At 41.0% G+C, this 12897-nt stretch overlaps 1 protein-coding gene across 4 annotated transcripts in view; it reads left to right on the plus strand.

Moving 5' to 3' along the window:
* Window positions 1-378: 378 nt before the first annotated feature.
* The window catches only part of PPP2R2D (protein phosphatase 2 regulatory subunit Bdelta), a 31469-nt gene continuing 18950 nt past the window's right edge, over window positions 379-12897 (plus strand). For 2 of the 4 annotated variants that reach the window (XM_049811388.1, XM_049811386.1), the window contains exon 1: window positions 1072-1451. Coding sequence is in view for 1 of the 4 variants with exons in the window: in XM_049811385.1 (XP_049667342.1) it covers window positions 530-536; window positions 953-1051 (106 nt within the window). In the remaining 3 variants the exon portion in view is untranslated. Of the gene's footprint in view, window positions 537-952; window positions 1052-1071; window positions 1452-6372; window positions 6395-12897 lie in introns of those variants that run through there. The other 2 variants (XM_049811385.1, XM_049811387.1) reach the window with 2 other exon arrangements.

Genomic DNA, 12897 nt, shown 5'->3' on the forward strand with positions numbered 1-12897 from the left:
ACAAGGGGGGGGGGGGGTGTGTGTAACAAAAAAAAGTGAAAATAAAGCAGAAGGCACGTCAACAAGGTGATCTCCACAGCTGTCCCCAGCCGAGGCCGCCATGGCGGTCCCGGCCCGCCGCGCCCCTCAACGTAAAGGTGCGTTTGTAACGGTGAGTTTGGACCCCCCCGCTCCCTGCCTGCCTGCCTGCCCGCCGCTCGGGAAGCGCCTCAGCGGCGAGGACATCCTCCTCCTCCTCCTCCTCCTCCTCCATCTCCTCTGCGAGCGCCGAGCCCGCCGGGCGGGCCTGCCCCGACCCGACCCGAGGACCGCTACGGCCCGGCCCGCCGCCGCCCGCGCTGGCCCCCTCCCTGGTGGGGAGCCGGGGCGATGACGTCACCGGATCAGGCCGACCGGCAATGGGCGCCATTTTGAAACCCCGAAACCTCCCGCGGCGGCAGCTCCTGTGCGGCGGCAGCTGCAGCGACCCGCTCCCGCCCGGCGCCTCCCCCCGCGGCCGCCCGCCCCCGCCCCACCGGCACCGTGCGACATGGCAGGTGAGGCCGCGCCGGGCCGCCTGCGCTACGGCTCCGGCTACGGCTCCGGCTCCGCCTCGCCTGCCGGCCGGCCGGCCGGAGGGCGCCGCGGGAGCCGGCGCGGCAGGCCGGGCCGCAGCGCGCCGCACGGATGCAAGGGCGGCGGGAGGCAGCGCCCTGCCGGCGGGGCGAGGAGGAGGAAGGCGGGGGACGACGGGGACGGAGCGCGGGGAGCGGGGCTGCCCCGCGGGGCGCCGGGCCGAGCCGCGGCGTGGGGCCGAGGCGGTGCGGCCTGGGCCGGGCAGGGCGGCGGCGGAGCGGGCCCCGCTGGGGAAGGGGCTGGGCCGGGGCCGGGCTCGGGGGCCGAGGGGGTCGGCGTGGGGTTCCGCGGGGCGGCCGCTCCCCTCACTCCTCGCCCTCTCTCTTCCCCTTTTCAGGGGTGGCTGGAGGTGGAGGCGGCGGCGGCGGCGGCAGCAACGACTTCCAGTGGTGCTTCTCCCAGGTGAAGGGGGCTATCGACGAGGACGTGGCGGAAGGTAAGGGGAGGGGAGGGCCGGGCCGGGCCGGGCCGCGGCGGCCCGCCGTCGAGCAGCCTCTGCTGTGCCACAGGCTCCCGCAGGCGCCGGTGCCTCCCGACCGCGGGCTGCCGCTCCGCCGGAGCTCAGCGGCACCACCACCCTTTTCTCCTCTCCTCGCAACATCTGTGTCACCCCGCGCTGGAGGAGCCGAGGCTGGGAACGGCCGAGCTGCAGCATCTCCCCGGTCCGTGCCCGAGGCTCGGAGGACGGGGTGTGTGTTGCAATGACTAAGCTAAGCGCCTGTGCTTCCAGTGCGATATGATTTTTTTTTTTTTTTTTTTTTTTTTGCGGGAGAGCATAATAGAGAAGACACGGTGCCTTCCTCCTGTTCTTTAATTCTAATCGCTAGGGAGAAAAGGTAATGACAGTGGTAAAACACGGAGGGGGGGAACACAAATGGAGTCTGTCAGGCTTGTCAGGTTTCACTCTGACGCAAAGAGAGCAACAGAGGGAGCGTGCAGGTCTGTCATTTGTGTTTGATTTAAAAAGTAGAGTTTAAAGGCTTCCCGCAGCTGTGAAGAGATTTATTCCTACTTGTTAGCATTTGGAAGCTATATGTAGGGATATTTAAGTAGGGGAAAATGGGCATACCTTCACTTTTCTCTGAAACAGTTTCTAAGCACAGCATGTTTTGGAATGAGTAGAAAATATGCAGTGTTTTAATTGGAGAAAGTGTTTTTCTGTAGTATGTAGAAACAATGTGAAGTTTTGCTCGACTTTGATGAGAAATTTTCTGTGTTAAAACTGTTCAGGCTGGCAATACTATTTAGAAAAGAGGGGGTGAAGTATGTGTGTGAAACACAATTCTGTGCTGTTTATTTGATTTTTACTGCATTAACTGAAATAGCTGTATTTACTGTATTAAGTGAAACAACTTGCAGTGCCAGCATGTGGTTGTCTTGGGTTTCGGATTTTTTTCTTACTGGATGCAGTAAATATTTTTTCTTACTGTCTACTACAGGGAAATTATGCTGACAGTGTTTTCATTTTCATGCCACTTGTTTGGCATTCCATTTAAAATAATAGCCCTGGGAGGAATAGACTTGAAAACTACTTGAGAATCTAGTCCTCAGACTCAGTTGTTTTCTTTCTTTCTTTTTTTTTTGTTTTCCCTAAATATATTTTGTAACTTGTACTATTGTTCTGAAGTTCCCAGAATTCTTTTGAAAATGTATTTAAGTAGCTTTCATGAGTTTCCCAAATGGTCCTTTTTTTCTTAGGATCTATCATCTAGGTGACTAAAAGTTAGTTCTCCATGTTGCAAAAAATACACTTCTATGAACGCCTTCCCAGTCAATTACTGAGCAGCATGAATTTGTGTAGAGCTGGAAGGCTTCTTGTTTTTGAAACATCAGTATGTCCTAAACCCAGTTAATTAAGTGCATAACAGGACTGTTGGAAGAGAAACTTCTATTACTTGATAAGACACATCACCGAGGAAGAGCTCTTTGGTTAGAGAGAGGCAAGCTCTCTGTTTTGAGTAATTAGGAGTGGTAAGGGGAAATAGTGATGATAATGCTCAACACTTTTACCCTGGATTTTCCCAGATGTACCTTATTAATGTGACTTTTCTTGAAGTGAGGACTTCAGATTGTGTGTGATGCTACTACATATGAGGAATTTAATTTTCTTCGTAGGGCAATTAATATAAGTAATCATTCAGCACCTGGTTTTGCAGAATTGGTACTAGAGTTTTGTTTTCCTACTGGAATACAAGAACGACTTACAGTTTTTGAGACTTATTGTCTTTATTTTGGTTTGTAGGCTCCCCTGTCCCGTCCCCCTCCCCACATTAGTTCTTGCCTTGAAATTTGAATTAAATAAAGGAAATGTGCAATTTATTTGCTAATAATTGCCTGGATTTGATTCAGCAGTATGCAATAACAGTGCAATTACATTGCTAGATTTTTGGCCCCAGTTATGGAAATACTCGTTACCTTTTTTAAAACATCTTTTACAAAACTGCACATCTAAACCTATTTGATGGGTGACTGTTGCCTTGAAATAGCCTTACTGCAAATATTACATAAAACCACTGTGAATTTCATGTAAATTTTTGTGATAGTGAAAACTTGCTACTTCTGTAAATTTTTTTTCTCTTTTCTGTTTTGTGAAAAATAAGCTCTATAGAGGAAATCTGAAAAAGACAACATAAAGCAGCCGTCAGACATATTAAATGCAGGCTTTTTTGCTAAGTGTTCTTACAGGCAGTTCATTCAGTAGTTGAAATTTTGAAGCCTGATAGTTAGGCAACTTAACCAAAGTCACTTTTTTAACTGCAATTCTAGAATACATTTTATATTCAGTAGTTGTTTCTCATGTGTCTTGCTTTAATAAAAATATTAACATGGCTATGACAAATTGCTATAGTTTGATTTGCAACTGCCATCTTCATTCCCAGGATTTTTTCTAACTAGGTCATTAATATAGAAAATCACATTGTCTCCTCTTTGTCTTTTCTGTGTATTCACTTTCTTTGGTGAGTAATCTTTGAAATCTGTACAATGCTCTGTTTAAATAAGAGCAGTGTTTATATTTCCAATCTGGCCATTTCAAAGAGATTGGGAAAATATACCAGTTATTGGAATCCATAGTTTTCTAAATCAGAAAAGTTTAATTGGATTCAAGGAGGAGGTTTGGAGGATAAAACAGATATTGAATGAAAAAATTGATACTGAGGATGGAAACAAGCTTAATTTAAAAAAGAAAGTAATTTAAAATTGTGTTGTAATTTTGTTGTTAGTGTAAAACCATGTGACTACAAAAGCCATACTGATTGCCTGTGAAACTTGTTATTCTTGGATTACCTTTTTTGGTAGAAAGTACCGTTCTAAATACAGGTTTGGGGTTGGTTTTTTTTATAATGCTACCTGAGACCTAATCGGTTTTGTGATTTCAGTGTTTAATTTGTTTTGCATGTTCAAAAACGTTCTTTTGGGGGTTTTTTTTGGCAAGCAAAATATAAAACAGTTTATTGAATAGTGTACAGATATGCCCAAATTCCCTTAGGCCAGATGGTCTGCATATAATCCATGACCACTTCTGGATGTAATTAACAGAATATATTATTTTTATATGGAGTGAGTGGGCACTATAAATCTTCCTAACTGACTTGTACTACTGACAAGTTGGAAATACTGGGAGGAATGTCTCATCCTTGTCAGAATGTGAACCTGTATGCTGTGGAGATTATGGGTTTACCATTATTGACACTGCGATTTCTTTGGGTTTTTGGATTGCGATGAACTGTTCCCTTCTGTAAATGCTGTTTTAATTTGGCACTGGTTAGATCTATCTTCCTGTTCCAGCTATAAGCAGCTTTAAGGGTATGGTTACTGCACTCAATGAAACAGGTACTGATTTCCTCTGGGAGCTTCATCAGCTTAAGTCTTAACCTTTTTTAAGTGTTAGATTTGAAGCCTTTTTTAAAGCAGGCGAGTGTAAAGCGTAGTCTTGCACATAAATGCTGGACGTGGTGCCCTTTCGTAATAGCAAGAGCTCTTGGAAGCTTCCATTAGTTAACTTGAGGATAAACCTTTGTAAGGTGTTTTCACATGAGCAAAACTTTTATTCTTCAAAAAAAGTTGTCACTGATTTTCATAATACTTGTCTTGGATTTTCTACTTGTTAAGTAATTTTGTATCTCCATTTAAAGATCAAAGGAAAGTACTGGGTTTTTTTAAATAGTCCAAATAGTAATTGGTATTGACAGCACTGATAAACTGAAAGATGCCTTGTTACCATCAATTCAACAAATTCTTTACATCTCCTTTTTAAAGCTGTTACAGTGCAGAGTAAGTCCACCTCGGAAGTTTGTCAGAATGCAGAACACAAGTAGAGAAGATGACCATGATCTAATAAAAATATATTGGACTATAATCCTGTAATTGTTCTCAAGTCTGGATACAAGTGGTTTAAAAACACTGTTAAGGTTACATTGTCTTTGCAAATCAGTGGTTTAAAAATGTTCTCATGTGGTGTTCAGGAATTTAACTGGCCTATTCTCACTGTTTTTAAAGCAAATTCTGGCATGATTTCAGACTTTAAAAAAAATATATTCCAAAAGAGGTACAGCTATTTGACATCTGGTTAAAATTGCATGGAAGAAATGACAGAATTGGTACCTATCCTTAAGATTGCTTTTTTTTTCCTGTAAGAACTGGAAAATATAGTAATAATGACTCCATTATTAAACCGTGTGTCTTGTTTCCTTTCATTGTAAATAATTGGTTATCCCTGAAGATGTCACTACTGGAATGGGGCAGAAGGTGGGCTTTTAAGTTGTATTTTGGTTTGGTTTTTTTCTTGAAAAGCAGTGTTTTGCCACAAACAGGACTTTAGATGCCTGTTCTTTTGCCCTCTATCAAACATTATGCACTTATCCCTGGTTTATGGTGATATGTAGTAGTGTGTTCTGCATCAATCCTTTGACAGTTCACCACATCTCTGCTCCCCAAAGGACTGTTGTGAATATTCTGAAGAGCCACCATTTCTTGCAGGGATCAAAGATTTTGAAAGTTTCCTTGATCTTTCCTGCTTTGTGTGTGTTGTATATGGTATTCTGCATGATACATATGATGATATAATACTGACTTTGGGAAATGTTTTGGTGGTTTTTAAATGTGAGCAGAAATAATATTTTTGCAAACATTTTTGAGCTGAACACTTTATATATTGGTTTCCTGTTGGAGAAAATAGTCTTAATGCTTCAGGTAGACCACTTTAATCTTGAGTCTTGGTGCGACCCATGGACCAAGAATTTGTCTTCACCTTTTATTCCACACCACACTATTACCTAAAAATGTTGTTCTCAGCCAGCAGTATTTAATAGTAAGTGTTCTTCTGAATTCCAGTTCTGTCAGACAGCAAAAAAAACAGTGTGTTATGCCATTGGAACGTAAATTGCACGTACTGTATGTTAACGTATACGTAGCTTTGGAGACTATTAAGACAAGGTGATGTGTGTGAGAAATGCAGTGTTGGTGAACTTTTGGAAGTTTCTCTCTCATAATGGTTAGAGTGTGACTCCTCATAGTGGGGAAGCCCAGATTTACAAGTGAATAGCTATGCTTTAAAAAAAAAAAAAAAGCTCCAGGTGATCTTCAGGCTTCATAAAAGTGGTCATGTCAAGTGATGTCTTCTCAGTTTTCTGTGGAGAAGAGAATCTGTCCTCCCAGCTAACATAGTTACAGTGAATTTAAATCTATAATCTTTACCATGGTATCAAATTTGATTTTTTTTTTCTGGCATGTGCACATGATGGGTTAATGGAACTGCAGGGGCAGGAGGAGGAGTATGAATGTAAGTACAAAAATGTTTAGCATTCTGAGAATTGTGAAAATGATATCTCTCTTTTTGTAAAGGAAACTAGGAAATTTACAGCATAGGTGGAGACCTTAAGGGCATTCGGAAGTGGTTCGTAAATGCGTTATTTTGCTGTTGAAGTTCACCCATAGCTTTTGTATCTAGTGTCTTATTCTTGACTCAGATACATAAAAGAAAGTTAGGGCAATCTTGCCAGAAAACTACAGAGGTGAAGGTTTATGGGCATTAGGGGGGGAGGGGAATCTCAATACTAGCAAAAGATGGCAAGTGGAATATTAAAGAACAGTTAAGAAAATCCTTTAAAAGACTAAGCAACCACTAGGCTACAAGAGAAGACAAATTGCTAGGTGTAGCTGGATGATGTTTTGATTAAAATGTGAAACTGCAGGAATGCATAGCTTATGAATGAATGATAAACAGTTTGGGTAACCGAAAGTATCAGTTCCAGAGTTGTAAGGTAGGAGTGCATAATAAAACATTTTGAGTAGTGGGAATACAGAAATTAGTCTAAGTCTTTACATCTGTATTGTTAATCTGTGAATAGTGAGAGCAACTGCCATTTGTCTCTCTGCGGAGTGGTAGGCTGTGGTGACAGCAGGGTGTATTACCTATTGACCCAGGAAATCTTTGATATGGTTCCCATGTGCACTCTTATTACTGTGCCATTTGTTGAGTATTTTAAACATCTGGGGGAAATGCTTAATCAAAAATGACAAATAACACTATATAATTTTTTTTTTTTTAAAAAAAGGACAGGAAGATGTGAAAGGTGCAACTGGAAGAAAAATTTTATTTACCCATCATATTAAGACTTTTACTAACTCCTAATAAAAGTACAGTGACAAACATGACAATTAGCTATTTAGAAAAAAACCTAACTAATTAATTAAATATACTCCCAGTAAGAGAAAGCTTATCGGAGTTACTATTCCAGAGGTTAAAAAATAATACTGAGGCAATAGATTTGCACACAGAATACTGGGTTGTGTCATGAATATTATAAATAGCCTCCATAATTTCTCACTGCTTGTAAGAAAAGGCATGGCAAGCTTTGGCAAGCATGAAAGTAATGTTTATTTCTGTCTTACTGAACTTCAGCTTTACTACTCTCTTTTCTTGCTGCTGCTTTACCCTTTCTTTGTACTAACACATCCAGACAACTACGTGCACTTTAAACCCCATGAAGATGGGGGGGTTCAAATATAATTCAAAGGATTCCAGCATCAAATTACAATCTTGTTCCATTGAAAAGAAAATGCAAATTTAAATAAATAAGAGAATTGCACAAATTGTCTTTTATGAGATGCAAACTCTTAGGTGACTGTTAAATCAGCTGAACAAGTGTTTGGTTTGGGGGAGTTTTCTGGGCAGCCTGGCCTTTGGAACAGGTCTTGGGAACAGTTTGACACCTTATGTTGCTTCTTTTCTACCAGTTTGTTACAGTCCTCTGAACAGAATGGCCTGTGCACTCTCTCCCCAGAGAAGCCAAGTGGCTTAGGTCCAGTTGGGGTCTGGGACACGCAGGAGCTGGCAGTCTTTCCCAGAGAAATGCTCTTGCTTGTAGTTTGCTGCAGCCTGTCAGTGGCAGCGCTGACTTCAACCAGCTTCTGCTGCTTCTCGAGCTGTGCTGTGCTGGCCAAGCCGCTGTGCTTCTGTTGAAGCAGCTCAGATGCCTTCTTCATGCCCTTGGTTGACCTTAAATCTGTTCAGTGTTTTAAATTAGTTCAAAAAGCGAGTTATTTTGGACCAAGTTAAACTCAACCGAGTACTTAAAGGCAGTTCAAGCAATTTTGTAAGTTGTTTGAGTATTAGGGCATTAAAAATTGTTAGGCCTGATGGATACTTTACGTTGGCAGAGTGCTTAGCAGAGTAAGCTGGAAGAAATTTGTTCTGAGCAAAACTATACCACCTTTGGTTTACTCTCCTGAGTTTTTGTACATCTCGCTTCTGTGTTAACTCTCCAAATAAATCCTGGAAGTGGAAATCTAAAATCTGAGTATGTAAAGTGGCATATTCTGAAAAATAGGTGATTTTGAGTAACTTCTATGTATATGTATATTGTCAAGTGATTATTGATGACTTTGAAGTTCAGCTCATCTTTCGGTACAATTCAGAGATAGAAATCTGATTTCTATCGACTGTTAAGAAACAATATTTTAGGAGCAGTAACATGAATACCAATCTTAGTCCATCCTCATTGCAGAGTAATACCACTCTTTTTCATTGAGTGTTCTGGCAACCATAGTATGGGGAATCCTCATTCACCCAGAAGCAAATCAGTGAAAGGTATAGAAATGAGGGAGAGGGAAGAGACTGAAGTCTGGAAACCAGTGCTGAAGTCAGAAAACTGCAGTAACTGAAATTCTGACAGTGCTTGCCTGCCCCAACACGTAGAGAAGGGTAGGGTCTGGTTTGAAGCAGAGTGCCTGCCTGCGGCTCTCTGCTGTCTGCTGTGCTAACTGTTGTGATCCAAATTGAAGAACTGTCAAACTTTACACCAACTGCTTCCCCTCTCCCCACCCCACAAGCCTCTTAATGTAAACAGGTACCACTGGTGATGTTTGGGGAGTGTTGTCTTGCAATTATTGTAAATCAAGTAGCAAGCAGTTCTAAGGCCCTGTGTGTCTGTAAGTTGTTAAGCTCAAATATGATTTTGTTTTTCAAAACATTTTTTCTATTATTTACTGTTTAGCAGGTGTTGGCCTCTAAATTTCTTCATTCTCTTTGATAACCTGTCCCTCTAATGGGTCTCTGTATCTTTTTTTTCTTTCCCTAATCTCACTTGCTCCTTTTATATTTTTTTTCTTTGACTCTATTTGAATCTTCATTTAGTTGCTCTGAAATGATGGTTCCTTGCCGTTCTCTGTATGGGCCTCGACTGACCATGTTTTTCACCAGTCGTACCTCAGAATGGTATGTTGTCACTGTCTGCTGCAAAAGAGAGTTCTGTTTGTTCTGATGTCATGTCTTAACAGTTCAGCACAACGTCACAGGGAGATCCCAACTTTTGATTTCCAAGTTGATTTAAAAGCACATAACCTGCACTTACCCCCTTCTATGCTCTGCTTCATTCCTGTGAACTGTAGGAGACCAGACAATATCTCCCACAGCTTTCTCTCAGCTGTAGAATAAAATGCTCTTTAGAATAACAGTGTGTGTTGGAGGGAAAGGTGTGTCACCTTTGATCTTGTTTACAGGCACAGAAATGTTCTTTCTATGTTTAGTTTCCACTGGCAATCTCCCTTACAGTTTATGCCAGCCATCTGGCTTTGGTCCAGATCCAGTCATTTCCTCTCAAAACATGAGCCTCTTCAGAGAGTTTCATAGTCCCTAAAGCAGTTCATTCTTTGGATCTCTAGGACAGATCATGGAAAAAGGTGCTGTGTATTAACAGTATTTTTCAAGGGGAGGGACAGGAGACAGGTTTGCTAACATGCATTTTTTGGTCAGTCTGTGTACTGAATGTGAAGCAGTGTGGTGCCCATTATGTATTTAGAAAATTTTAAGTTAAAACCCCTTATGTCTTGGTTTAACCCCAGCCAGCAACTAAGACAGCTGCTCACTCACTTTCCCCCACCCAGTTGGGATGGGGGAGAGAATCAGAAGGAAAAAGGTAGAACTTGTGGATTGAGATGAGAACAGTTTAATAGAACAGAAAGCAAGAAACTAATAATGATAATAACAATAATAAAATTACAATAATGCTAATAAAAGGATTGGAATATACAAGTGATGCACAATGCAGTTGCTCACCGCTCGCTGACCAATGGCCAATTAGTTCCCGAGCAGCTATCCCCCCCAGACCAACTCCCCCCAGTTTATATACTGGCCATGGCATCACATGGTATGGGATACCCCTTTGGCCATTTTGGGTCAGCTGCCCTGGCTGTGTCCCCTCCCAACCTCTTGTGCCCCTCCAGCCTTCTTGCTGGCTAGGTATCAGAAGCTGAAAAAAATCCTTGACTTTAGATTAAACATTACTTAGCAACAACTGAAAACATCAGTGTGTTATCAACGTTCTTCTCATACTGAACCCAAGACATAAGACTATACCAGGTACTAGAAAGAAAATTAACTCTATCCCAGCTGAAACCAGGACACCCTAGAAGTTGGAGCAGCCCCTTTTTTAGATAATGTTCAAACCAGTAACTGTTTGACTTCCTTGTTCATTAAATATCTGAGGAGTGGGCTTTTGACAAAAGTCTCTGAAAAGTTTCGAAGAATAAGAGAGAAGTTGATGCTGCTTGTGTCTAGTTAGTGTTAGTCCTAAGCATGGACTCCAGCTGCAAAGTCATTAATCTACTGTGTGAGCTATGAGGTAATTATGTTTTTTCAGTTTTTGGATTTTAACTGAAGTAGCAATGTGTGCGGCCAGCTTAGAGAGGAAAAGTTCGTAGTAGCTAATTTTAGGCATCTAGTTTAGATGTTCTGGATCTCTCTGCATTCTCCATTACCTAAACAAAGAGCCCAGATGTTGATATCAGTGACAGTTAGAAATACCTAGTATGAATCCTTTGTGGGATTAAATTAGTTTGCAGGTATAAGCTTGCGGTCATCTCAGAATCCTAACAAATAGTGGTCTCTGTCATCCTGTCCCCCGTTGCCCCTCAATAACTAACCTGGGAGGCTTTTGAGTTTATAGAACTTTCTCAGAATTATGAGAGGAGTTTTGTGATATAGGGAGGTTAATATTCAGCAGCAATGCTAAAAGGCTTAGAGCACTTACACTGAATTTTGAAACACCTATCAAGGCTTACAGGACAGTATGCTGAGTCAATGACAATGGTTGCCATTACATTATTATAAAGATGGATATTTGTAGCCTTCTAGTGTGTTGGGAGGGTATTTACTACGCATGGAAGTGCTTAGTGCTTTTAAATTTGGGGTTTCTACAGAATCGTAATTTAGTTGCCAGCAGTCCTTTTAATCTTTTTAATATAAATACTAGCTTTGAAAACAGCTAGGAGTTTCCTATTCTGTATGTAGACTGTACCTAAGTTAGAAGTCCTTTTCAAAAGTGAGGCTAAGCATTAATGTTTCACATCTGGAAAGAAATACTGCCAGACTAAAGTCTTACTGTAAAGCCATAGGTCTTGCTACTCTCCATAGTTCACAGGAGGAAAGTTACATGGCTACTTCCAGAACAAGAATCCTAGCCACACTGCAACAAAAATGCAGGGAAGGTTGGACAAACCTCTCTGTTTCTGGAAAATCATAATCACAAAGGTGTCTTATATATGAGAAGAGTGCATTAGGATGCTGTACATGAGCAAATATTATGATAGTTTGTCTTTCCTCACCCTTTTGTACATTTCATTGTGCGTTATTTTGCTAGTATGGAGAAAAGGCTGAAATATTCTGCTGGGAAAGAAGTCTGGTGCCTGTACACGTAAGAAAAATATATGACATATAATAAAGCTTTAGAAATTCCAAAGTTAATGGGATGATTAAGAACCTGCGAAGGCTTGCTTTGTGTTTTTTTTTCTAAAAGTTTTAAACTAACTTGGAAATAAAGAGCAAATATAGGTGGGTGAAGTATGTTGAGCAGAACACTGAGTGATTGGTTTGGAATTAATTTTGTGGTTTACCTCTAGTCTTGCAATTTTTTTTTATTTTACTTTTCTAAATTTATTTTATATATTTGCTTTGAGATAGTATAATGCTGAGGATACGGGATAGAATTATTTTGGGGATTGATATTGCTTCATTTAAACAAGGCTATAGGAAAAACTTTTTAATTCATACCTTTATATATAAAAAAGGTGTAGTGCTGTTAAAAAAAAAAAAAGATTCATCATATTCCAAATTTTTTAACTTAGAAAATATTTGAAGAAAATTTCTATATTTTTGTCCTGATGTACCCCCTTCACTTCCTTATTTCCATATAGCATGTTGGCAATAGATATTGGCATGTTGGCGACATACTGTTTCAGTGCTGATTTAAAATTTCAAGCTGCTTTTTCCAGTTGGTAGTCAATTAGGAAAAAGAGGCATTCTTTGCTGGCATGATCATTTTGCCTATCCATCTTGTTTGCCCTCTTCTCCCTGTATGTTTTGTTTAAAACCATAGAATTTGGGTAGTGTCTGTGTTCTAGCACATTTCCACAGCTCTTAATGTAAAGGAACCCAAGATGATGTTTGGCTGATAGCACTGCTAGTAAATAATAGCTGTGTCAGACAAATGATGTTGACTTCACATGCATGTTAAAGCAAAAATGATGCAGTCTATCTTGACCAAGTAATTCAGTAAATACTTTGATAGTGTACATGGGAGAAATTAATAATATATTTCTCTCTTTTTGAAACTAAATGGAAAAGTTGGGTTTGTGACTTTGAAATAATTGCATATGTTAAGGAGTCATTTATTTCTGCTAGCACATTTACTGGTGTCTCAAAGGGTAAAAATGAACTGTGTTAGAATGGCTTTCAGATTTTTGTGGTAGTAGAATATTAGTTTTGCTACTGATAAATCTTTGTAA

Source organism: Accipiter gentilis, chromosome 9 (assembly GCF_929443795.1).
Source record: "Accipiter gentilis chromosome 9, bAccGen1.1, whole genome shotgun sequence".
Taxonomy (NCBI): Eukaryota; Metazoa; Chordata; class Aves; order Accipitriformes; family Accipitridae; genus Astur; species Astur gentilis.